The sequence below is a fragment of the Aythya fuligula genome, chromosome 9 (genome assembly GCF_009819795.1).
Source record: "Aythya fuligula isolate bAytFul2 chromosome 9, bAytFul2.pri, whole genome shotgun sequence".
Lineage (NCBI taxonomy): Eukaryota > Metazoa > Chordata > Aves > Anseriformes > Anatidae > Aythya > Aythya fuligula.
This window is the reverse complement of record NC_045567.1, coordinates 15717635-15745108: the sequence shown is the minus strand read 5'-3', so window position 1 is coordinate 15745108 and position 27474 is coordinate 15717635. Positions and strand designations below refer to the sequence as shown.

Here is a 27474-nt window from a genome sequence, read left to right as displayed (position 1 = left end):
GTGCTCTAACTAGGTTTCTTTCTCCTTTAATTCCTGTGATTACATTAGTGATGTCCCATAGCAGGAAGTTGCTGAATGCTTTCAGCCCCGTTTAACTGAAGAAGAGATTTCAATTTTTTTTAATTTTTTCTTTTTAAGGGGATTGAGCTGAGGATACAAAACCCAGCCCTATCCAAGCAATTGGAAGAAAATCTAGGTCTAGGGGAGAGAGAGATTTCAACTTGCTCCAGCTGACAGCTGCTGTAAAAGACTAAAGCAAAACACGAACAAATGTCCAGAAACAGTGCGAAATATATGCAAGCAAAGAAATTAATCTCAGGGAGAGATCTGCCCCAAGAAATTGGAGTCCATGTGCATCAGTTTGTTGTTTTTTGTTGTTTTGTTCTTTTTTTTGTGTAAGGTTTAAAAAGACAGTCACTGGGCTCAATGACTCCTGCTAGCTCTCTGCTGCTAAGCAGCGACTGGGGTCACGTCATCCCCCCCAGTAATCCCAGTGCTCAGAGCTGTTCTTGTGGCTTTTCGGTTCTCCTGGTTGCTGATGTGATGTTTGAGAACCCAAGTCAGTTTGCCACTGGCAGCGTCTGAAGGAGGAGTTTCTTTGGGCTGGTTAGTGCTACAGGCCTTAAACTTTGTGAGATGTTGTGCAGATCAGCAAGAATTAAGGGGGTTCAAAAGGGATCACAATTTCCCCAAATCACATAATTTCCCGTATGATGTAAAATTGATGAGGATAAATAGCACCATATGGGAAAGACATCCCAAGAGGGCTTGGGCTGAGTTTGTAAGTAGCTATGGTACTTCCTATGTTTGGTTAAAGCCCTCTAATGAGACCAGAATTTTGACATTATGTCCTCTTTTGGAGACCACAAGAAGCAGGAAAGCTTCATGGCTAGAGATCACTGGCCCTAAATGGAGAAATAAATTAACTTAACATTCAGAGTGGAACGATGCCAAGAGAAACAAGCAGCTTTGGGAGTTTATAAAGAGCAAATTTCTCTGGTCAGCCTCAATTACTGCTTTTGGATAATTAGTGGAGTGGAGGTGATAAGGACAAAGCAAAGAACTGTATTTCAGCAGAGCATTTGGGTTCTGCTTTTGGAAATTTCAGGAGGGGAAAAAAAAGAAGAGTAGAAATGTTGAGTGTTGTGGATTGTACCTGTGACTGGAAGGGGCAATGTGTGGCATGGTTTTTCATCAGGACGGATGTCTCCTTGGTTCAGTGCTAGAACTTGTCTTTAAAACTCTTCTGGAAGATGAAGTAAAGCCAGAATTTTTCTCTTTGAGTCCTGTTGTGTGGATGGAAGAGAAGGGAGCATGGGGAGATTGCAATCTACCTGTCTACATGTAGCTCTTGTAAGCCCATAGAGATGAACTTTGCTCATCCAGCGGAGGAGAGGCCTCCATTCTCTTCCTGAATTGCATCCGAGAGAAACCACTGGTTTCCAGCTGCGTCTTGTGTCAGTGACAAAGTACTGGCCTCCCCGTATCTTGTCATCCCCGTGGCCTTAAGGCTGATGGTTAACTGTGCATGGGTGATACTAAGAACATTATGGATCTAGATCAAGCCAGTGGATTTAGGAAGGAGTAGGATGGACAACAGAGCGGACTGTCTGGAAGAACAGACTGTTGTTCCTCGTTTTTTCTTAAACACTGTTTCTACCCACTGCATAGCATTAGCTTAATTAACTCAGGGACAAATTCTTCAGTCTTGGCAAAGCCCATCAACATCCAAGGAGTATTTGGTCCATGTTACAAATATGAAAATGAAATGAAGATTTATTTGGGTAACAGTCTAATCACAGGAAAGCCAGCCTGCCTCAGAGACAAATGTACTAACAATTTCAGAATAGACAAATTGGTACTCTACCCTTCCATTGTTTATCTGATAGCAGGCTAAATTGACTTGGAACCCTCTGTTTTACCTTTGCTTCTCAAAGATGAATGACATCCTGTAATTAAAAGCAAAAAAAAAAAAAAAAAAAAAAAAAAAAAAAAAAACACAACCAAGCCATTATGTGCTTTTAAAAAAAAAACACATTAAAAAAAAAAAAAAAAGCCTTGTCAGGATTTTATTAGCCTGGCATTATCTTCTGTTGATATTCCTGGTCTGATGTTTTTAGATAGTGTGGTCTCATCTTGGGATTCGTGGATTCCAGTTCCTCTGCTGCAGTGTGTGCTTTCATGGTTAGAATTTTCTGAATTTACAGCATTAAGATTGTCCTAATGATAGAACCAGAGCACGCTGTTTTCCTTATTTATTCAGTGTGATTTCACTCTTTGCTCTTAATGTTATTTATCATAGTTAGTCCGGTCTTATCCTCTACCTCCAAAAGCAGATGATGACTAATGCTTGCTTCCAAGGAAGGAAGGATAACAGAACCTCAGGCAGCCACAGCTGAATTCAGTATGGTTTTTGTCTTTGATATTATTCATTGTATTACCCTTTCCATTTTTAGTTATCATTCTTGAAAAAACGGTCATATGCTAGCATCCACCATTTCACAAAAGGTTGCTGAAAAATTGAAGAGAGTTCAGAGTAAATACACGAGTAAATCAAGAGAAGTCTGTTCTTAACAGTGTATTTAATTGATACTTAATTTAAATGTTTTAATTTGATTTCACCAAAGACCTGGCTGTGTTCTGAGAGGATCTGCCTAAGGAGGTCAGTAATGCAGATGAGAGGAGTGTAACAAAATCCTGTGGTTGGAAGTGGAGCTCGATAAATTTAAGCCAGACATAAAGAAGAAGCTATAATTATGGTGCTTAATTGCTTGCCCAAACAATTTACCTAGTGTTGCGGTGGATTCTCCATTGGTTGCATTCTTCAGGTAGAAACTGCTTATACTTTCTAACAAATGCTCTTCAGCTCAACAAAGCTTCACAGAAAAAGAGTTGGGTGGAGTTCAACACCCTTCAACACGCAGGAGGGCTAGACGAGATGGTCAACAGGACTTCAAAAGTGGTGACAGAAGGAAGATTTAGGGGAGTTTATGGGGTGAGTCTGTGAATTTGGTTTGAAGTGTTATTGCCAAGGCGTAAGGAGTCACAGGAAAAAGTAGCCAGACTGGGGAAGGACCTGTTGAGTTACTGCTGAGGGTGGCTGTGTGAGAGGCAAGCAGAAATGCAGAAGACTTCAGACAAAACAGAGGGAAATAGGGCACAAACTGGGAAACAAGAGGTCACAGCTGCTGTGGGAGGATTCCCCGGGTCCCAGGCTCTGATGACAAAGATCATTCCAGACAGGCTGTATTAAATGTTGGATGGCTAGATCTGCTGGGAGGGGACTCGTTGAAGGGAAGCTGTGCCTGACGAATGCATTGCTTGAAGCAGAAATGTGAGGCAACCAGAGATTTAGCCTGCACCTCAGCTTTTCGATGAGAGCTCTGTGATCCAACTGGTGACTGGAGCAGCAGAGGGATCAGGCCCTTAATGCACTGCATTTGGCATACGAGGAGTAACAGTAGCTGGCTTGGACAGCAAAAGGCTGATGAGAGTCACTTTCCTCCAGTGGGGGAATTGTTTTTTTGGAGAACTGGTGATTCATACTGGATCTGATGGTTTTTCATTCCAGCCGCTATTAACCTTGAAGGAGGAGCTTGTATTCACCCACAGACATGGGCAATGCGGCTGTTTTAACAGCTCCATCATCCCCTGCCAGTGTGCATGCTCCCAGGATCTTTCTTCTGGTCCTGCTTCTTGGGTTCCCCCAATCCATCCATCCTGATGGTCCCTTCATTGCATTTTTCCTGTTACTTACCTCTCTCGAGCCTGCAACATCCAATGCAGCTTTGTTCTTTGTAGTTTTTGAGTTTCTCAGTGACTTCTGCCTTCTTGCTGTCACCAACTTTTGCAATCTTCTACATCCCACACCCAGCTAGAAACTTCTGAAAACTACACTATTCATTGTAGAACTGGCAGAAATATATATTTGGAAGGAAACACTCCTAAGACAAAAGTGAAATATACACTTTACTCTTGCTGGTCGTGTTTGCTATCCATGCAGAAGAGCATTGCCTTTACCTTTTGGAGGTTCTCGTCCAAGTGCAGGAAGCACAACAATGCCGAGGCAGTGACACAGATAAGAGTAAGTTTAGAGTAAGACAGGTTTTCCTGTGCTATTCTGATTACTTGTCTACATCAAAAAATGTTAATCTGTTTTGCTCCAAAGAAGCTTCTGGTGGAAAATAGGCAATATTGTGGGAAATGGTGAGGGAGTGCTGACTGCTTTGTCTAAATTAGCCGGAGTGCACCACTGTGGAGGAGGCTGCAGGGAGATGGGGTGCTGTGCTCCTTAAAAAGCCACAGACCCTTAGATTGCCTTGCCCTTGGCCTTTTACCCTAGGCACACAGTCATGTACACTGCAAAGATTAAAAACGTTGAGGGGAGAACAGAACAAACCCAGAAGTTCAGCTTCAGCTGTTAAAAAGAAGTTAGTTCATTTTCCTTTTTCATCATTCTGCAAAGTAGTTTGGCTAAATTTAATCGAGGCTGGGGCTGGAACAGACGAGGAAAAGGGAAGTTGCTGAAAACATTGTCAAGGCACAGATAACAAAAACGAGTGACAGCAAATACATAACAGAAAATGAGAGGGGGAGAAAGAGGAATAGAAAGGCTAACAGGGAAACAATTAGAATACACCACTGCCGCCAAAACAAATGTGTTAGAGGGTAGCTGGGAGGGAGCTGCACGCCAGCTTACAGTCAGCAACTGAGTTAACAGCAGCATGGTCTGCACATTCCCAAACTGCCCGTCAGAACAGGCTGCTCTTTAAGCTCGTTCCTTGGGATGTCACCTTGTGGTTGGTTGTCCCCAGCGCTGTGCAACCTGCCTGCTGAAGCAGATATTCCTTGCATCTCTCAACCCGGCCCTGCCACCAACCTGGCAGACCATAAGAGCTCAGTGGGACCAAGGCACGTTGCCTGGGAGGTGGGTGAGGAAGAACTGGGGAGCTGCCAGGGCAGGAATGATGATCGTCTTGTTAGTGCTGTTTGTTTGCTTTGAATCAGTGGGGAGGTAATGCCAGGGGTCTGGGGGAGCTTTTTACAGTGGGATGATCTTTCATACGAGATGTCAAACCAGGGGCTGAAAACCTGTCAGAATAAAACTCCAGGATGCTTGCAGCAATGGGCAAGGTACGGTCACCTTCGGATGTGGTAAGAGAGCAGAGCTCAGAGCTGTCCTGCTAAGGCTGAGCACCCACATTGCTGTCTGCTCTGAGGGTTGCCTGACTTGTATTGCCATCCTTTACGTCTTTGAATGACGTGTGAGGAAGATGTGGCAGGATAGGTCAATCTCCTTGCTTTAATGGTCATTTTCGTGGTCCGACAGGGCTGGTGTTGGTAACGGGAAGTACCAGGCCGCGGGAGCGCGGTTCGGCCCACCCGTCACGGCTGGTTTCCTCTGCAGCCCTGCGGGGAGGACCTGCCTTTCACTTCTTGCTTTCAGAATGATGCTCTGCACTGTCATCGTGAGCTTGGCCAGCAGCCGTATGTGGGAGGGAATGATGCATCCTTGCAGCTCGGCCTTCGATGGTTGTCTGACTCCAGGGTGCCCCTGCCACGCTTCCACTCGTTTCATTTTGAGCCAGTCCCTCCGTGCTGGCACCAGTGGCCTCCTGCTCATCCTCCAGCGGTAGGGATTGCAAAACCTGTGACCACGAGCAGTCCAGCTGCATGGTGAGGGAGTGCTGGGGCTGATAGTTGGCACATGGCAGTTCCTCTCGCACACAAAGAGTGAAGGAGGTGGAAAATGACCACAAATTGTCCATTTCCTAGTGCTGGGTCAGACACTGGGACTGGCTTTTCTTTGCAGGCTTTAAGGAGAAATGACTCCTCCAGCAAGAAGCTTGTTACCTGGAGGAATCTTAGACTAGAAGAGGCGTATGGTTTAACAAGCATTGCTGTCAGCTGGAGGTACTGCCCCATGTGGAGACCTTGCCCCTTTCCCACTTCTGCCCCCCACTGATTCAGCATTACTGTCTAACAGCAAATTGCTGGGACATGCTTGTCCATATAGGAGCCCATCAGACTACTTTCTCTGGTTCAAATCCAAGAGTTCTTATCTGCTTCTTCAATAAAGGACTCAACTGATCTTGCTCCACCATAAAGCTTCTCGGAGGCAGATGCTTTGCCAGTCAGGGTGAGTTGGCAAAATAGCTCCGTACCTAAACCCCAACTGCTTGGTCTTGACATTTGTAGTGACACCTGAGCCCAAATTAGGAGAAAGGGGAAATGAAGTGTGATATCTCCTTTTTTTTTTTTTTTTTTTTTTTTTTTTTTTTATAGGTAGACTTAAATGCACTGTCAGAAGTGACTTCCTCATGCCTAAATTTTCCATATAATCCCGGGGGCTGGTTGCAGAGCCAACTTGTTACTTGTTTCTGAGAAGCGTGTGTGCATGGACGTGTGCCTGGAAGTGTTCACTTCGAGGCACCAAGAACATGCCCAGGTAGGCAGGAGATGGCCCTGCATTCCCCCACATATCAGTGAGGATCTCCTCGGTCTCCTTGTCTGATGGGACGTGGCGGAGGTGACAATATCAGTCATGCGTTTGCTTTCAGATTTTAAGCACTGACCTTTACAGCTGGCTATATGTGGCTGCACTTCTCAGCTTTGGAAATGCCTCCCCGTGAGACATTCAAATAGATGGCTGCATGCGTGACCACAGAGCTGTGTCAGAACAGCTCAAGAGCTGCTGTGCTGTGGGGCTTGGTAATGATTTCACTCCGAGGGGGTGTACATCTGCCAGAGGCCATCCTTCATCTGTCCCCATTCATCTTCCCCACCCTGACCTCAGAGGACTGCTCGCACCAGCCACTAAAGCCCTGTGCTGCCGCACTCAGCAGAGCTGGGACTCCCGAGCATCTCTGCCCTGGCAGCAGCGAGAGACCCCTCTGCAAATCCAGCCGTGCCTTTGCTTTGCCCTGCCGTGCCCAGCTGGAAATGCTTTTACGCAACAGCAGTCAGCTAATGTCTTCTCTGGCCCGGTGCTGTCTCTCGCACTGATCCTTTTCCAGCCTTTCTGATCTAAACAAATCTTTCCAGAGCAAGTCCCAGCTGTGCCTGGTTTCCAGAGCCCTGGCGAGTCCCAGCACCAAAGCAGGACACGGGCAGAAGTGACCGGCACTCAAGGGCTCCAAAATTAGCAGCGGCTTTTGTCCGTTTGGGGTCTTTATTTCCTCACCACAGCTCAAAACCAGCTTAGAGGCATAACGTGCTGGTGCTGTAGGACCATTGCAGCTCCCCAACGGCTGTGGCTTGTGTGCAGTGGAAAGCACTTGTTCATTGCAGGTCAGCCCATTACAAACAGGTTTTTTATGGGCAATATTTTCAGCAGCGTTGAGTCCAGTTCTCAAAAGTGATGTAGGCTTTTAAAGAGACCGAAGCCAAGATTTTCATAAATAAGTAATGATTTGGGCTGCTTCTGTTTTCTGTTACACAAGTTGAGATGTCTAAAAGGAGCCTGGTTGTCAGTGGTTTTGGAATCCTGGCGTTTTTTCAAAATTGACGTGCTTTTAAAATATCTTAAGCTGGGCATTCAGAAATGGAGGCATCAGGAAGGATTAGCTGCTTTTGAAATCCTTTTTCTTAAAAGTTTAAATGAACGACAGTGGGATTTGGGGCCACAAATGACATGTTGAAAAGTGCTAAAGGTGTATTTTGGAAGTGTGTCTGCCTGCCTGTAATGACACTTGTCCCCAGAGCACCTGCAGTGCTCTACGTTAATGTACTCACAAAAGCCTAACAGGGAAAGGCAAATACATCGCTATCGTGCTGAATAGATGGTGGGAGTGATGGGCTCCTCCGGGGTATCGGCCTGCTTCAACTCTGGTAAGAAGAGGAAAATAACAACACTCTTGCAGACACCAGCAAGGAGCTGATCAGTAATTCCAACCAACTGGAGAAAGAAATGCAAGTTCGGATCTGAATTCCTGTGCAGTGGGACCAACGCGCTTAAAGATAAACATGCAGAGGTTAATCACGTTACATATTTTGTGGGTTTAATTTAACAAATTAGCAAAGATTACAACTGTTAGCTCCCCAGCCTAACTTCCTAATGCATGTGCGATTGATCCTTGTTTGCCTCTCCTCAGATCTGAACCATGTCCCACCCGTCCTGGCTGCCACCCAAGAGTACCAACGAGCCCGTTGGCCACGTCACAGCGAGGATGGAGACCACGCATGCCTTTGGGACTCCCAGCATCTCGGTGTCCACCCAGCAGACGCCAAAGAAGTTTGCACCCGTTGTTGCCCCCAAGCCAAAGTACAACCCATACAAGCAACCAGGAGGTGATGGTGAGTAAATTGTTTGAGGAAGCAACTGTCTAATTCAAGGGAGGTAACCTTTAACACAGACCATGCTTGACTTTCTCTTGGCTCGTGTATTTGTGGCAGCCTCCCTTCTTGAGATCATTTAAATCAAGAAGAATGTGAAAGTATCTCTTCCCCCTTCCTCTGGCTAGCTACCTTCCTGAGGGGAGCAGGGCTGGAGGAGGACAGGGGGACAGATTTTTCTTGGTTTTAATTGGAAGCAGATGTCCTATCTCCAAGATCGGTGCTTTTCAATGAGTTTTGTATTTTTTTTTTTCTTTTGCCATTATGTGTTGATCCAAGGAGCTAGAGCTTGAGCACTCTCCTTGATGTTTCTTTTTGTGTGTCAGCACAATGGGAATCCTCTACAAACATGGGATGGAGTTTGGGATGTGGGTAGAGGTGTTAGGGCATGGATTTGGCAGAATGGTTCTAGGCATGCCTCCTCTCCAGCCTGCTGGTTTGATTCAGTTTTATTCTTTTTCATCTACTGTGGCAGGCTCTTGAATGTGAAATAACTTAATGGTATAATTATGTGGATATTTACACAACCATTACAGTAACCTCTGAAGATGTTCTGTCAGTAAAACAAAAGCCTACCGATCACCACATGTCAGCCGTGCTCTACCCCCTGCTTTAACAGCCCTGCTCTCTTCATGCAGTTGAGCAGCAAACACAGTTGTTGGGTTCCTGTTCCATGGACATGTGGAGGCAGGGATAAAAGCAGGAACAAACTCAGTTGTATTCAAGAAAATTGCCAAACCAGCCTTTGATTTTCAGTTTTGGATGTGCTACTTTGTTCCATCTCCACTTTTCCTTCTTTTGTATCAAGTGCCGTAACATAAATCTCATCTGTATTTTTTTTTCCTTTTTCTACTCTTATTTTTTCAAATTGTGTGCCTTTTACAGGAAGACTACAGGGTAACAGAAAGGGGAAAGAAAAACAAAGCAACATATAAAATCTCACACTTAAGCAATTTTCTAAAGTTAAGGGTGTTTAGTAGGAAAGTTGGAATAGTCTGACTAGTGCTTCGTTTTTTTCCCTCTGCCACTCTAACTTCAGAGAATTCGGAACGAAAAAAGAAAATGTGTTGGAGGGGAGAAACTAAGTCATATGCACCTGTTCTGTTGCCTTCAGTAACAAAACATTAGCAAGTAAGGGGAAGAGAAAGACATTTGGAATTAAAAAAAAAAAAAAAAAAAGTAAAAATAATCCATTTCTGAAGTGCAGTGAAAATGTCACTTTCAAGTAAAGTGGAATTCTTAAAAAAAATAAGATTGTTATTTTTTTAATTCCCCTAAAACTTAAAATAATAATGAAAAGTGACACTTTTATTTTTCCTCCAGGAAAACTGTTGTTGATCACCCACTATTTTTTGTCAGAAATGTCACTATGCCTTAATTGTTGATGCTTTAATTATTGTAGATCTGATAATAAGTGACTCAGGAACATCACCACCTTCTAAAAAAAAAATCTGTTCCTTGGCATTTGGGGAAGGAGACTTCCCATAGGAGCAGAGCAGCACCCGGGTGCTGCAGGCTGAGAGGGGTGGGTGAGCCATGCAAGCGTTCCTCATGCAACATGGGCTACCCAGTCCTGCCAGCATCTGGTCTGTTAGAAATGGGGAGATTTGGGGAATTTACAGGAGACCTTTTCAGATTTGTATTTATTTTTTTTCCATATCAGTCCTCTGCCTCACATTATTCTGGGCTTTTAGAGATGCTGTCGTCACCAGACAGGCTTGGAAGAACTGAGGGATGGCGAAGACCCGGTCAGGGACTGGCTTAGTGATGTGATGGCGTATGGGCAGCTTAAGCTAATCCACTTCCAGAAGGTGACACGCTGCCAGTCGGCGTCAGCAGCTGGTGCAAAGCCATTAGCTCAACCCTATATAACCCTGAGAACACGAGGCTTTGGGGATCTGGCAGGTGAGGAGGGACAGCAAGAAAATATTTAGCTCGCCATGCCTCATTCACTTTTTATGGCTCTGTTCTCTCCTCCGAGCCCCCTAATTGTTTCTTCAACGACCTCTGTTGGTTTTGCAGCAATGATTCAGCCAGGGAGACGGCTCCGTGTCCCGCTGCCTAAAGGGGCACCACCTAAATTTGTTCAACTGGGGCTTTCCCATCTGGTGAGCTGCAAGGCCGTAGGCGGAGGTGCTGCGGCTCCCTGTTGTACTCCAGTGTCTTTTCATCCCTCCACTGGGAAGACACCAGAATGAAAAACCTGTGAGCCAGGCACCTATGTGCACAAGGAGGGGCTGGACCCAAGTTCCTCCAGCCTTTGGCCTCTCATGTGGCTCTGGTGCCTCTGCGGTGGCCTTTTCTTGGTCCCAACTTGACTTTTACGCTTTTCTGGATCCCTGCACAAAAGCCAGCCAGGAGGTGCCGATGAAAACAGAACTTCGAAGCAAGGTAGAAATAGTTAAACGAGTAAAACGAAAACAGAAACCGCATCAGCCAGTGGTTTATAAAACAGGAGCATTTTAATGTGCTGGAAGCAGTCAAGACGTGCGTGGTTCAGACCAGCTAAGTGAGCAATTTTCTCGGTGGTGCCAGTCCCCCTCCTCGCTGTTTGCCACAGTGCCTCGCTGAGGCTTGTTGTGAGCTAGATTTGTCACCTCAGCAGAGAAAAAAACAAGTCTTGCAGTCACAGGGATCTGTTTGGGGACCTTGGGATATGACTGTAGTAATAATAATAATAATAAATAAGAACACAGCTCTGATTAACGTGCTGCATGGGTTTCTGCCGAACAGCTAGCCAGAAAGGTGGGGACTGCTGTGTTTTTACAGACCCTACAAACAGCAGACTGGACTTCCATGTGCTGTGGTCTGGGCTGGCTTTCTGGAGGATTTCGTGCTAGCCTGCCCTGTGGCAGCAGCTCGTGGAGGATTAACCTTGCTTACCCCAAATGCTTCCTCCCTGTTTTGCAGGGTCTGTACCTCCTGCTTTGTCTTAGCCTCCCTCTTTGGGGTGGGGATGAATTTCTGTGCTGGGGTTTCGGGCTGGCGGGTGGCAGCTCTTGCTGGGTTGCAGGAGCCGTGCTGGCATGGCGGTGTGCTGGGGCTCATCTGCTCCCCACCCCGTCCATATGGGCCCTTGCTGCTGCTCTTCATCTCCGATCCTTCCTCCCCGGCACGTGGGAGAGGGAGATGCTTTCCTCTCGCTGTCTCTCAGCCCTCTGCAGCACCCTGCCAAAATCCCTGCACGCTCTCTCCGTGGGAAGAGTCACTGCTGGGGTCTGTTTTCAATAAGTTCAACCCAAGGGTGCAAACGCTGCTGCTCAGCGTGGGCCTGATCCTGAGAGGCGTGAGCGCTGCAATCCCTCCCCGTGCAGGTGCCTGATGTCCTACACAGCTCCCTCTGTGCCCCCCAGGGGAAGGAGAGCTGCTCGGGCTAGGGGGAGATGGTTTTGTGCAAGAAAAGCAAGTGTCTGTGGGGAGGAAACATAGCTGCAAATGAGCTAAAGTGGAAATCCAAATTAGGTATCCAGACGTTCAAGCAGTAAAAAAGCTTGCGAGGCCAAAATCAGGAGTTTCAAAACTGTGCAGCCTCGGGTGCTCAGAAAAGCCCGAGCCGGGGCTCCTCAGGTTATCGGATGGCTTGAGTGCAGTCACAGTGTCAGGCTTTGTGGTGTGATTTGCCTTTGGTTTGGATCCTTTTGGTTTCAAGCTGGTTTTCATAACCGCAAAAGCTCTTTCCCCTTTGCCTTCCCCTCCCCTCCAAGTAAAACCCCACAGACACGAAGTGGTGCAAGCCCGGGAGCAGCACGGGGCTGATGCAAATCGAGCACAGCCCATGGGCCCTGGGAGGCTGCTCCCCAGGCAGGGGTGGGCTTTACAGCCCAGCATTTACCAGCACTGGGACAAAAAGTACCTCCTGGCTAGGAAGCATGGGGGGAAGGCTTCCATCTGTCCTCATCGTCTTGCAATTCATCTCATTTGCAGGAATGTGACCAGGCGTGTGTGAGACAGATAGCACAGGTCCAGCCCTGGCCACAAAGGGCCATGCAGATAACATCCCTCCCAGGACAGTCGTGGAGTTTATGGGGTTGCACAGCGCTTGGGCAGGTTTCTCTGTTACCCTTTTGGAGGCTGTGAGGACAGGCTTTGCAAAATCAGCCACTTGAGTTTATGCCGCCAACTCCTTCTGAATTCTGTGTTTGTCAGTGCCGTTGTCTTTTCCTTGCAGTTGCCACCCCTGGTGAATGTAATACCCGCAGAAACGATTAATATGGATTTAATAACGGAAACTAAACGAAGAGATGAGAATTAATGCAAGCTTTTTCATTCTCCTCCTTTCTTTCCTTGGGGGCACTTTCAGGTATAGTGAATGACAAGGCTCATGCGCAGGTCTTTGCGGTTTTCGTCTTTGTTTTTATTTCTTAAAACCACCTCCTTCCATCTACCCTAGTTGGAGGAGAGGGCTGCGACTCACGAGGCAAGGCACAGCAGCAGTGCTGGCTCCAGGGCGAGCTTATGTAGTTGACACCACGTCGTGTATGCTTGAACCTGGCCGATGCAGGTTTCCCAGGTCCTGACCCTCTCTGCCCTCCTCCTCTTCATCTATGTGGAGAATCTCGAGCAGTGGCTAATTATATTCTGCTGCCTCTGTAAGGGACCGGGAGCGTGAACTCTCATGCTGTTTGTTTTTTCTTGTAGGCAAATATACCTAGTGGGTTTTGTTTACAGCAGCTGCTATCAGTATCTCTGTCTAATTTTTGAAGCCTGGGTATGGATTTATTGGAATAGACACTCAGTGTTTTAGCTGTGCTGTTCCCTGCTCTGCAGTCTTTGACAGTTCATAGAAACTAAACCGCTCCAGAGTCTATTCATTACTTGGATGAGAGCCCTGAAAGGATAAATTCAGGCTGACTTGGGAGATTCTGCATTTTTTCTGCTTTTTTTTTTTTCCCCCGTTGTTTTTCTGGTTGTCTGTGCTGGGTCTGCACCATAGCATGGCATGAGCAAACCCTGCTGCTGGAAGGGCTGCGCTTGGTTGCGTGGCAGAGGTGTACCTGCTCTCCTTACTGCTTCCCACGAGCTTTTGGGGCATTTTGTTCAGTTTTGCTCGTAGTTGGCAGGAGGCTCACACACATGAGTAGGGAGCCCTGTGCCAGCCGTGCTCTGGTGGTGGTTTGCATGCACTCAGCCCCAAACTAACACGAGATAATGGAATTTAGTTCAACCCCCTTTCATCGTGGTAGAAGCAAAGGTTTGCTATCTTTCACGTGCTGTGAGCTGAGCACCTGGGCTGCTGCTGCAGCCCACATGAGGCACGGCAATGTGCAGTTATCCACTCGTTTTGATGTTGGATTGGGTCCTGCAAATCCCAGGGAGTTTCCAGCAGGACCTGCTAGTCTGCTTCCAGCTCTGCCGCCAGCTGATAAAAGCACTGAAGCTCCGGGAGTGAGGCAGCATCTTGGTGATGGGACAGGAAAATAGGCTGAGAAATGCTGTAACCCTTTTCCGCTGCCATCACGCTCTCAGGATTGCGCTCGCAGAGATGAGAAATGTTGTGGGAATAAAGAGGGCTGCCACTGCTGCAAATCATCCTGACTGCCTAAGCACAGCCCCCACGTCGGTGCTTGTTTTTTAAAGAAAGCTTTTTTGAAACGAGTATTATAAACTTTTAAAGCCCTTCTAAATTCTTGCTCTCGTTCTTCCATGTGTTTCTTGTGCGGAATGAAATGGAGCAGATGAAGCAATACTTTATTCATTAGTGTCAGGACTGCATCATCCACAGGCACTTAGAAAATACAGCCAGGGAAAATGAACTTAAATCTGCAGGCCTCTTTGTGGTGGCTTTGCTACCTTCCACACAAGAGCATTTAACGGGCGGACCAAGCCCCCAAACCCCGCAGAACACGTGGGAAGCTGGGGGTCCCTCATTACGGGGTTGCCGAGAACCAGTTTGGAGCAGCCTTTCGGAAGTCTCGATTGACTTCCCTTTAATGACATCCTCTTCCCCATTGGTTAAGAACCAAGTGAAACCAGTTGGAAGTTAGTGGTGGTTCTCATTTGTGTAATAGTGGATTTAAATCACCCCGAGCAAGCTGAGCCGCGCTGAAGACACAAGGCCAAGCTGGTGCCTTTGTGCCTGGGTAGCGGCCCCTCTGCTCCATGGCTTATGAAACCTTGATAGTGGTTAGACAGACTCCATACCCTTCATGCTGGCCAAGCAGTAGCATCCCTTTCTGCTGGTCCCCTGCCTTTTTGCCTCGGTTCCTCTCAACCTCTTTTCTTGTGTTTAAAGTTAAACGGAGACCGAGCTTTGCCGCGGTGTCTGCGGTGCGGTGACCAGCGTCAGGACTTGGCGTTCTCCCTGGTGGAAATAAACCAGCGCTGGGTGGGCCCTACCGCTTTGATTGCAGTCATCTCACCAGAAGTTACTGCTCGGGCTGGATTATAGTGTCTGAGTCTGCTTTTTTCTTTTTTTTTTTTTTTTTCTTTTTTTGCTGGAGACAAATACGGAGGTTTGTGCTCTTGGCTTTGCTCTCAGGATGAACATTTTCTTTTCTGAAATACCACCTCAGATAATGGCACTGGGAAAAAATGCAACATAGAACAGGTGCATAAAGACTATTATTGAACCAGTATACTTATCTGTAGTTCACAAAATGTCAAGTCAAGCCACCGGGTTTTATTAACAATTCTGACTGTGTTTTGTTAGAATTACAAATATTAAACTTTCAGAGGCTTTGGAACATATTGCCACTTATTTGGGAACTGCTTGAAGTAATACCTAGCCTTGTTTTTCATTCTGGTGAGTGAGCTTGTATTTTCTTTGTTATTTGGTATCGTAAAGCAAACATTACACTCCTCAGCAGGTAGATTTTTAATTTTTTCTGCCGTGCATATTTTTTCTCTTTTTCCTTTCCTCCTGTCTGTTCTTTCGAGATACTATATTTAATTTTTCCACTTCATTATTTCAAACATTGAATAGTGATTCATCTTTGCAGTGGCCTGTTCTGTGAACCACAATAGTTTGGGTAGAATAAAGAAAAAGGGCAAAAAAAGGGAAGGAAAAAAAAAAAGACGGATCTGACATACACTGGATTGGAAAGAAGCCATCTTTTTATAACTCAAATTGCAAACATCTGTCATCGACTATATCAAACCTACTTTTAAAAAGATAATGTTTGTTCTCTATATAGTTCTAAAGGGCTGTGGTGCCCAATCAAAACGAGAGAGCAATGTTAATGCTGAAATAGCTTGAATTCAAGCAGGCAGCACTTGTCCCTTTTATTTTAATCTGAAATTTTAACATCCTCCAGATGCTAGTCTGTTAAATAATAACAATTGTTATATGACAGTTAACAGTCAAGTAACATTTTTTATTTTTTTGCTCTCGTTCACTCGATGCAGCTTTTTTTTATGCCCTGAAAACTAACTGTTATAATAAAGGATTATACGTATATTTTTTTTCCTTTTCTCTGCCTAAAGCTTTTTTACTCTGCCAGACGGAGTACTGCTAAGTCAGAGCAACCAATAAATGTCTATTGGATTATATTACAGGTTGGTCTAATAAAAGGTTAGAAGAATGAATGAGCAACTCTTGAAGCCACAGAGGCTGTAGTTGTGGCCAGAGCGAAGGCATTTCTGGCAGCGAACACTACACAATTATGATTTGGAATAAATATACGAGGCCTGAAATGCTCGTCACTTAAGTGAAGCACATGAAGATGGACTAGGTGCAAGAGCTGAGGGTCCGAGGGTGGGACCCAGAGTCCTGCAGCTCTGGCTTTGCAGAGGAGAAAGTTTAAGCAGAAGGGGATGAGCAGGTCTAGTTCCTAATAAACAGACATCACTATCTAAAAAATTCCCCTTCTCTTGGCATCCTTAACTAGCATGCACCTTGGAAGGTTGCAGCAATGAAAGAATGTGCAAGCGTGCTCTCAGAGCCTACGAGGGGATTGGGGATTTACCCGAACTATTTCAGGAGCTGCAGAGCACAGTGCTGGAGTTACACATCCAGCAATTTCTTGGCACAGCCACGTGCCAAGAAGCACCCAGCTCCCTTCGGCTGCTCTGGGTGCCGAGCAGACTGCAAAGGCTCCTCTCCAGAGAGGAGAATGCCGCCTGGAGAGGGGACAGACCAAAAGACTCATAGGTCTTTTTCAACGCCAATTCCTGAGATGACAGTGACTCAGGGGAGGTTTTGGTTTAGTCTAGACATGACCAAACCATAATGGAGAGCCTGGCATAAAGGGCTTGTTGGTAGCATGGTAGAAATCGTGCTGACATAAGAGCTGATTTTTTTTTTTTCTGTTGAGCACTGAATTTATGGGAAATGCCATGGAGGTAAGGAACCATTGTAGGAGGAGGGGCCTGGACAGCTGGGCCACCTCTGTTTAAAATCTATTTTGAAAGATTTAGCAGTGCATTTTCTAGATATTCTACGGTAGCCTGGTCCAGCTGCCTGGTGTGTAAGGGTCTGCTGCAGGCAAGCTGGTGGGAAGAGAAGGGGCTGGTAACGGTAGGAAAACGGTGCTGGTAAACACAATCTTTTCAAAAGTAGGTTTGATATAATCAATGACATTTAAAATTTATACTATGAAAAGCTAATCTGATGAGAGTTAAATTCTTGCAAAGTGTAGACTGAAGGTCTGTGAGGTCGGTGACCTTCTCCTGAGCTATACCTGCTGGCAGTGGACCTGTTCTTTGGTAGCAACATCAACAAAATCAGCTCCCCTAACTTCTTGCCCCATGTTCCCCTCAATGCACACAGTCTGAGCTCCAAGTTTCCCATCTCGGCCTGCTCCCCACCAGCCCTGACACTCGGGGTCTTCTCCAGAGGGCTCAGTGCCAGGCCATGGCCATTTCAGCACGTGCTGGGAGTGCTTTGGGGGTCATGCTGGCTTCCTTGGGACCCCGGTGCACCTACAGTGGAATCATTTTCATCCCGTGCTCATCCAGAGCAATGCAGCTCAGCTCTTCGCAGGACCAAGTCACCTCTCAACCCCTGAAGTGTCGGCGCCAGCTTTACAACATGCCACCGAATTGTCTGAAGGAATGTGCGAACCCAAAGCACGTTGTGTATTTGCGAAGTTTTTGCAGGAGGGTGAAAAGGGATAATAATAGTTCCCGAGCCACTTCTCAGGTAGGGGAAGGAAAGGAGCGTTTCTCAATAAGGATCCATTAACACTGCTCCGGCTGACAGGCAGTGAAACACAGGAGGTAAAAGTCCATTCTTCTCCCTTCCCAGTCCTGTGATTTAAAATGTTTGAAGGCGCACTTCAGAAGCCGGGGAAGTAAAAGCCCCCAGTTGTGCCTGGAGACTCGGCAAAGGCCGCGGCGAGCGGAGGGGCTGCAGAGTGTTAATACAGTCCATCATTTTGTAACGAGCCCGATGTCCTTGTATGAGCTGTGTCAGGCTGTTGTCTGCACGCTGTCTTTGCTGATCACAGTAATCGGGTCATAAGAGAGGGAGAAGTAATAGTGCGTCTCTTAGCAACCAACCCCAGGAGAAAGAGAAAATTACTCAAACAGACTATCCAGCCAGGGAAGTAGAAAGATGAAATTTTCTGAAAGTCTGCTGGAAAGTGCTCAGGGACATAATTCTTTTATGTGTGAGATCCTTACAGGCTGAATCCAATGATATCAGGCACTTTTTTTTTTGTCGTCTTCCTGGTAAACTTTTATTTTTAATTGGCCTCAGAAAAACAGGGAGGGGGAGAACCTTTAAAACAGAGACGTTCGGAGAAATAAGTAGCAGATTTTCATGTTATCTTTAACAATGCCAAGGAGAAAGGGTTGGGGGGAGGTCGGCACGTCTCATGCAAGACATGAGGGGAGCATCTTATCTGCACGAGTGCTTTGCATGCCTCCCGTGTCAGAGCCAGCCGAGGCACGCTGCTGTGCCTGCCGGCCCCGCGGTGGCATGCGCACAACAAACTCGGTGGGCCTCGCATGGGCCTTCATGCCCCGTGAGGGTCACGGGCTTTGTGCCGGCTGACAGATGGCTTTGGGGAGAGCCAGAGCCAACGTGCTTGGGCTGGGCACTCAAATGGGGCAGGTGCCGGCCAAGTCCATGCCCGGTACGGGCTCTTCCATGGAGGGGAAGGCCTCGGAGGCCTCCTCGTCCTCTGTGCTCTTTGGCTGACATTGGCCCCAGGGCTCAGAGGGGAGGGCAGTGGTGAGGGCAGTGTGGCAGTCATAATAATAAATTCTGTCATGTTGATTTGTTATACAGGATGGGGAGAAGCTCATAGGCTCATATCTTATGCTTTTAAAAGATATTTTTTTTCTCTCAGTAAGTTGCACTTCTGTAGTCAGCCAGCTTACAGCCTTCCCGATGGGGTATGACACTGCCATGGCAAAGGGGACTGGGTCTGGAGTGGTCTGCCCAGCCTCACGAAGCAAGAGCATAAATCGAAGTGTGTTTAGTGGGAAGGTTAAGATGGTCGAGCCTCTCCCAGATTTGCAGTTACATCATTTAAGCTATTGAGGAGAAAGAATGTTTCTGAAAGCCTCGCTTTCCTTGCTGAAAGCCTGGCTCTGAGGAGACAGAGAAACTCTTGCATTTGTGGAGGAGAACAGATACCTCTAGGTGACTCATCCAGCCACAAATCCTGCCCTCCCTGTGGTTTTGTCTGCTTTTCCATCCCAACGCAGGTCTAGGTTGTGTGGAGGAATTGGCTCATCCCTCCATGGGATAGCTTGACTTCCAGAGACAGGTTAACCTGCAGATTCAGGTGGTTTGACGAAGGCTGCAACAATTCCCCCAAACTGGGGTCCTGGACAGTTGGTTAAAGGGTTTGGGCCAACCTCTGGGCTGCCAAACTCGTGCTGTTGTTGGTACCTGGCTTTGCTCAAGTACGTGTGTGAGAGATCTCTGGCTCAGCCTATGGATTGTATTGCAGACGTGTTCCAGCAGAGAATTGTTAAAGTTTCCTGAGATGAGGCTGACTTCAGCATCTTATCCTGGAAATAATCAGTGGAAGAGAGAGGAGAAAAAAGCAACCTTGCAGCTGTTCAGAATTAATAGCTTAGGAGCAACATCTACTGCTGTCAGGGAAAAGTGAGATAAGGAACAATATTAATTGTAACTGCTTCCAAACAAATCAGAGAGGCTGCTGCTTTGCTGTCTTGTCACGAAGAAGAAAGACTTTCTTCCTTAAAAGTTTAGTAATTGAAGAGTTTCCTTTGCTATTTTTAGGAGTGCCAGTAAGTGATGTTTCCTGGAAATTTTCCCCCAACTCTATAAATACTGCCCAGGGCCTGTAATGGTGACTCAGTTTGGGAAGTCAACACCATGCACTTCCTCAACGCAGCCAAGCAGCCCCCCAGGCAGAGAGCACAACTTCTGCAAAATGATTAATTCTGTATTGGTTTTTAAAACTGCAGTACAATTAAGCTCCTTCTTGTAAACTGCCTCCCTGCTGCTCAGGCTTACTCTCCTGCCATGTCAGAGGTGAAGGCACGGGGGCCTGGGGGAGGCTGAAGTGCACTTTGGGTCCGGAAATTTGTTTGTAAATGGTGTTTTGGTGTTTTGTGGTGCCATGGTGTCCTATCAGGAACGGGCTCATCGAATGGTCCCAACTGATGAACAGAATTGATGTTCCCAATCACCACCCCTCACTGTCCCGGGACTGAGGTTCTCCCACAGATCCTGGTTTTGTCATTGGGTCCTTTCCCCTCATGGTGTTTGACATCACTTTTTGCACTGGCTTTTTGTGCTCCATTTGGGCACAAATCGAGCCGTTTTGTAATTCCTTGTGTGGTACCCAAGGGAAAGCGGGACCTGGCTGACTGAATTCATTCTGCAAGTGTAGAAGGAAAATTACATTGGGAGCTCAGGTCTGACACAGCTGTCTTACGTGAAAACAAATTTATAAAGACAAGAGGCAACACATGAAAGAAGCGTGACCCGGGTAAAATCACAGCTGGCCTGCATCTCCTGTGATACCAGCCCAGACATGAGACCACACAGCCTTAACAGGTAACGTATGAGGTGTTGTAGTGCATTCGTCTTCTGCTTAGTCCATTCAGAGAGGCTCCATATCCTGATGCCTTAGATTTGGATTAAATTTGTAGATCCCATTTTCCTTGTTAACCCGTTCCTGCCGACAGTGGGCCTGTGGCGTTCAAGCCTCTAATCCTCCTCTGCAGCAGGACAGGCAGCTGGGTTTGTAACGTGAGAGAGTTACCTGATCGACTGCTCTGTGAGCATCAGCACTCAGCCTGCGTGGGAAAGAACAAGATGTGTGCCTTCGAGAGGGAGAAGTGACCTTGTGGCAGCAGAAGGGGGTCGGATGGGTGGATGTCCAGCCGCCAGATCTCTAGGTTTTGTTGAATTGTTCACTTCCCTCATTAGGGACAAGAGTCGTTTAGAGAGCTGCAGGAATGATTGGTTTGGCTGAGCCTGAAAACTCCGATGTATAAAATATTTCTCCACGCCAGTAAATTGCTCTTGTTGGCCAGACAGAAAATACTTCAAACCTAGCAGCTAATCCAAGGCAGGAGCTGTGATGCATGATTACAGCTGAGCTCTTTTTCCCTGCAATCACTGTTGGATTTTTTTAAACAAATAATTGCTGAACCACCGTGTTTCCACTCTGAGTGTATGGTGCTTTCCAGAGGTATTCCTGAGACCAACTAATGGAGGATCCATTTTCCTTATTATTCCTTCTCACGTGGGAAGACAGTTATCTTCCTGTTTCTCATGTGATACTGTACACTTTGTACTCAGCGCTGCCTGTTTGTGTGTGTCCAAAAGCTCTTCTCTTGCTAATTATCCCTTTTGCCCCAGCAGGAATGTGTTGTGTAACTGTGGCAGGGAAACAAATAAGAGAGAAAAAAGTAAGCAGCGTGGTAACTATTTTGAGAGATGAGCTTTCGGCTGTCATGTTGATTTTCCCAAACGATACAGCATGTCCAGTACCTCCTGTAAGTTGACCATCCAGCATGGCATGGGGCTCCAGAGCAGGAATATTCCATTTTAAGACTCAGTTGGGTAAGACACGGCATCGTGTTTGGTGGACACCGCCAACTATTTAAACGTTCAAGTGCTATGAATTCCACCTGTGAAACTGGAGGCGGAGGTAACACAAGTTGGAAAATCAGGGCCTAAATGTCAGGGCCTAAAGGTCACATTTTGCTGGCTGAAAGTGCAGTAGCCACCACAAACGTGAGTCTTCAGGAGGGGAATTGTGAGGCTCCGTATTTATTTGATCACTGTGTACCTGGCCAAATATGCTTAATTCACGCTATGTCCAGAGCTAGGATTTCTAACAAATTTGTCCAGCAAATGTGGTTCTGATCTTAGGAATCAAAGTCCTCTTTTCTCATTTATTTTTTTTTTTCCTTTCCTTCTCGTGCTCCAAGAGCGGTGATGAAGGTTCTGGGAATTCGTTCGGTCACTGGGATGGAGTTGAAACCAAAGCTTTCTATTCTAGCGGTTTTGGCTTTGTCATGCCCAGAGCAATGAAAGCTCTTTGAGAGGAGCTGGAAAACTCATGAGGCATCAGAAGCAGCAGAAAGATGCATCTTATTTATATAAGCATTTAATTGCGAAATCTTTTGGCTACTTAGAAAAATGATTAGTCAAGTCTATTGGAAGGCAGAGAATGTCTATTTGTGGGGACAAGGGAAGGTTTGATCTTCTCAGATTTCCTACCTTTTTGTTTTTCCTTCTTCTCTATTGCAAATACTAAATGATTAAAACGGGGGTATGTTTTGAAAGGAAGATTTCTGAAGGGAGCTTGGAGGATACTGTGCTTCCTGTTTGTTGATGATTTCATACAGAACGATCGCTGTTTGCAAGTGGCTAAGAAATGACAAAGCATTTGTTTGTGGGTCCCCAAATTTTAGCATGGTACTTGTGAATAAAGTCTTTTTTGTTGTTGTTCTGCTGTGCCTCATTCAGCGATGCTGCAGGTGACGTTTCACTCTGACACTTGTGCAGCCCAGTGGCTGCAAAGTTAGGTCAGCGATGGCTCCTCTGAGTGGTTTTACATAAATGCAGCTGTCTGGACCTTGCAAATAAGTTTGTTATTTATGCACAAAGAAGAACTGAAGCCAGATTCTTCTTGTCAGGGCTGGCCCAGTACAGCTGAGAAGAGGCACAGCCTGCAAGGAGAAAACACTTTCAGCTTTAGCCAGTAGCTCCAGTTTGTATTGGGAATAATCTGCACTGGGACACAGATGTGTTTACTGTGAAAATGCCAATTTTATATCATAATATCTATGTCTTTTTTTTTTTTTTCTTCTTCTATTTGTTAGAAAATAAGAGAGAATGAAGCTTTTTCTGTCTTTGATTAAATATATTCCAGTTAGGATTTGGAGGCTGTATCCCAGCAGGCTTATTCACATACTGTACTTCAGCTGTGGGCTTTTCTTAGTGGGGGAAAAGTTTGTTCCACAGTTAGCTGGCAAGTGGAGATTAGTGGCTGGTGAAGTCTCGGTTGAAGCTGTGTATTTTGTTGCTCTTATCTATGTTAGCAAGTGGAGTGGAGCACTACGTTATTTTCAGGTCATCCTAGTGACTCAGGTGAGAATCACAGGTCACGATTTTGCCTTCTTCAGTCGTCACATGCGAGCTACTGGAGTGCGTCTGTACCACCAGTGAGATCCTTCCTGAGCTGCTCACATCTTGTGACCAGTCGTAGTTACGATGCAGATGGGCTAGCGGATTTCTGTCGGTCAGCTGGCACACGGTCTCTGCTGGGGGTTTGGGAAGTTGCTTTGAACCCATGGGTGAAACCTGAGCAGTTGGACACGTTCTTTATCAGCATTGCTACCTGCTAAGCCAGGAACAGCTTCTCAGCCTTCATTGACACGTTGTCTGCTGCCTCTCATGGAGCTCGAAGTAAACAACCCTGTGTGGGATCAACAGATCATCTTTGTGGCATTTCTCGTCATCTAAACAATAATTCATTAAAAATTTAATGATCCTTTTGCTGTGTAGAGGAAAGAAAAAGAGAGCTGGCACCTTCCTTTAAAGTTTCTGCCTTTGGTATTGTTTGGTGATTTTTGTTTTGTTTTGGAGTTTTTTATTTTGTTTTGGAGGAAATCGAGTTGATAAACTGAAAGAAGGCTGTGTTATTACAAAAGCTTGAGTGCTTCTGAGAACATTTAAAACAAGGATGACTAGAAATGACCTTTCCATCCTGGGGCGAACTTTGAGTGTGTTCTCCCTTTGGCATTTCTAATGATAGACTTTCCATCTGGTCTTTGCTTAAAAGCTAAGATGCAACTTGTGTTTTTTCACATTAAAACTGTGCATACTCTAAAATTAATCCTCTTGATCATTTCACTTCAGGGAGAGGAGTGCAGAAAGACTGGGAGTATTTGCTTATTTTTAGCAACTCCATTCAGGCCTTCTAGAAGCAGATCCCTATTGTCTGAAACCAAGTAGTTTCTGATCTGGGGGAACCCAGGATTTTCCTGTTTGGATTTGGGGAGATTGTACCATTTAGAGGAGATTTAAAAGAAAATGGAGAAATGTCAGGGCCCCTGGTGGGGTGCGTGATCTGGATCAGTGGAAGGGATTTGTGGTCACATTAGCCACCCCTGGCAATACTGTCATACTGTCATTCCTAGGACACAGATTCCCTGGTCCCAGTTTTCCGTACTGATTCCCCAGAGCTGAATGTGCAAGAGTGACATCCCAGTAAATGGATGTTTTGGGGAAGAACTCGGGATCTCCTGGGATGTACCAGAGCAACCATTCAGCCTCATTTCAGCAGAGGCATTGGGGAAAGTATGTAAACTCGTCCTTTTGCTTAGCAAAGCTTTTCACCAAATGCCTAATTTGATACATGCTTTTTGAGGTCCCATGGGATGTCACATTTAAGCATGCACTTGAACTTCTGCGTGTAACTGAGTCTGTGCTGCATGCTAGCACGTGCATGAGCGAGTGGAACATTTCTCTGAGTCACGTGTAGGAACATCGGACACCAGATTTATTTTTTTTCTCCCTGTGACACAGGTCATTACTGAATACATTCTCTTTTTCTCCCTCTCTTTTTCTGTTTTCCTTCTTCTTCCTTCTATTCAACCAAGTTCCTCAGAAATAAATGGAAGGGGAAGATTACTGGTGAGACATCCATTCCTCAAGCGTTGTTCTGGTGGGAGCTGCAGAGCATAAGCCTATTAGCAAAGCCGTTTTTCTATCAAAATTATATATGGGGTGTGTGCAGAAAACATATATTTCCTGGGCATCAGGAAGGCTCCGCAGAGGAGCAGAGGTTGTTTGGGGTTCTCAGCAGATAGACGCTCTGCTGAGGGATTTGGTGTTTTGCTGCAGGTTCATCTGGTGACCAACTCTATTAAAACAATGGGAGGGAGAAAGGATGTTCAAATAATGGAAGAGAACAATTCTGGCACACGTAGCTTCCTCTTCATAAAGCTGCTTTTCCCTCGAGGCAATATATCTTGTGTGTTATGGGAAGGAAATCTTACAGTATAAAAGGAAGTCTGAACTGTTTACCAATGATTTTAGAAGCCTAGAAGTTGTATTCCTTTTATGAAGAGATAATATGGGTCCTGTTCCAGTATTTCAGGGAAGCTTTTTTAAGATGCATCTCCAGAAATAGAACTATGGGGATAGTTTCTTTGAAATAATATTTGTATGTGGCTTATGTTAATATTTCTGGAACCTCAGGGGATGTAGGCTCAGCAAAATGAAGGTGTTCACAGAACAAAAGCAACAGAGAGACGGTGTCTTTAGCCTGTGCTTGCTCGGCACACAGGACGCCGGAGGATGGCTCCAAGTTTCGGGGGATGTCTGTGACATAGGTTACAGCAGTCTCAGGGCTGTCCTCGCTCCGCTCTCCTGCGAGAGCTCCTGAGGGGCTGCTGTGCCTCCAAGAATAGCTGGCACGTTGCAGTGCTCTAATTACGCCCGTTTCCCCACCGCATCTCCTGCACGGGAACAGCGAGCCTTCTGCAGGCTTTGTCGTGCAAAAGCTTTCTTACAGCTCCCTGCAGAACAAGGTAAGAAGCAGGGTCCGTCCAAAAGTTTGCAACCTTTTATGCCCTCTCCGGTGCTCTTCTGTCTTCGCGTTCTCCTCAACTAAAATACAGGCATGGGAAGAGAAAGTGGCATTGATTTTTTATGATCAGCACAGATGGTGAAGTCCAGATAGCTGCAGTGGGCTTATCCAAGTAGGGATGTTTTGTGCAAACCCCAGCTGAAAAACAACAAACAAAAAAAGAGGGGAAAAGAGGCTGTACCGATGCAACTGACTGCATCACCCAGGATCCTTTGGAAGAATTTCTGCGTTTTCTGCAGAGTACGTAATTGAAGGGAATTTTTGATAAAGGCTAAATTGTGTACGGGCATGAAAAATTCAGCAGGGAATTTAAGCCATTTCCAAACCACATGAAACATTAAACGTTTCACTCAAGAATAGCTTGAAGATGGCATGCATCATCCCAAGCTTTAAGCAGTCATCTGCTTTTTCTCTTGCAAATGTTAGATATATAGGAAAGAGGAGCCAAAGCAGATTTTATCTTCTTTCTCCTGAGGAGTGCAGAGCCATTGCTTAGAAAAATTTTGCTGGCTGACCTGACACACACCTTTGTTTACCCGTCTTGGCCAGGTGATCTTAGCTGCAACATTTTCAAGAGCTAGGGGAGCAGATATCAACTCTGCAATCGCAGCATGCCATTCTCTGCCTGTGATCAGATCCAGCCCTGGGCTCTCATCTGAGTGGCTCTCAAATCAGCCATTTAAATCCACTGGAGTTACAGATTTTAATCAAGCAAGATGCTAATCGCCATGGCATGATGTGATATATGTGACCTGATAAGGATGTAGGGTAAATCACACAGTCTCTTGAAAGCAGAGAACATTGTTTCTTCAGTGATCTTCAACAGCCACATCTAAGTTTGGCTTAGATGTGGTACTGGGTTTTAAATCTAGGTTATGTCACTGTTTCTAAATTCAGAATGCTTTCTTTGTATAGAAAGACAAATATTGGCTAATTTCAGATCGTTCTTAGGTGTGTTTTGATTACTTTGTGTTTTTTTTGACAGGCCTGGTACTCAAACATTCCGTGTTTTCTATTTAAATGGGGTTATTCTTCACCTGGGTGTCTTTCATCAAAGAAACCTGACTATGATTCTTTAAACCCTCTAGGATTGAGCTTCACTTTTGGAATGACTACAAGAAACTATAAAGCAGTCACCTTGGATGACTGTGTGCAGCAACTCATGCATTGCAGGATTGCAGTGACATTGTTGAGGGGAGAAATCTGATGCTGTGAGTTTGCAAAACCTTCTGTCGTTCGGTTTTGTTTAGGAAACCTGGTTAGTGCTCTCCAAAGCAGCATGGTTGTCTCTTCTCCTCTAGGCAGACACCAAGATTAGGACTCAAGTTTGTCTCCCTGTGCCCAAGGCAGTCCTTCGAGAAAGCTTTGCACCCTTAAAGATTTCCACATGCGCTCTTACCATGGCACACAGCACACTTCCTCATTCTATGCTGCAAAAACAGTGTGTTGGCAAGCAGGAACACAGCCTTTTTGTTATTGCACTTGGGACTGGAAGAAGGCAAGTGAGTAGTGCTAGCCCTCAGCTCCAGGCACCGCAGAGGCTGGGGGGAGTCTAGACCAAAGGCTGGGTAGTGTAGATGCAGCCGGTCTGCTACAGAGAGCACTAACCTTGAGCAGTGCTGAAGTAAGGCAGCCCAGAACAGCAGGCCCAGGAGATGCTTTTCTCTTTGTCATGGATCATGGAGACAAGAGACATTGACTGCAAAGGTCTCAGAGCCTGGGGAGACCATGCTCATAAACAACTACGAATTACATAGGTTCCATGATTTATCATACCATCCCAGCATATTGTGCATCTCTGTCCATTAAAACAATTCCCAAATGAAGCCCTGCTTGGGCTCTCCGTGGCTTTTTGTGCTGGCTGGTGATGTGGAACTGGAAGATGCTCTCCCTCCTGCAGCATCTTCTGTCTGACGGAAGAAAAGGTCCACCCTTGGAGAGTCTTCCTGATGCAGGGCTTTGTGTTTGAGGGTGTGATGGTCCATCCACTCTTCCCCTGTGCTGCTAAGAACTCCTCTCCTTCCCCTTCACTGCTCCAGACGAGCACTTCAGGTAGCACAGGGAGACGTGTGCGTTACAGAGAATAACGTGGTGCGTGTCACTGCAGGCATCAGAGGTCTCAAAGTACAATAAAAGGAGCGTTTTGTGCTCCTAGAAGATTTAT

General features: G+C 46.0%; 1 protein-coding gene across 1 annotated transcript in view; it reads left to right on the top strand.

Annotated features, from left to right (window-relative positions):
• LPP (LIM domain containing preferred translocation partner in lipoma) overlaps window positions 1-27474 on the top strand; it is a 222415-nt gene that overhangs the window by 12114 nt on the left and 182827 nt on the right. The window contains exon 2 of the mRNA XM_032193775.1: window positions 8094-8295. Coding sequence (XP_032049666.1) covers window positions 8103-8295 — 193 coding nt within the window. The 5' untranslated portion in view covers window positions 8094-8102. The remainder of the gene's footprint in view (window positions 1-8093; window positions 8296-27474) is intronic.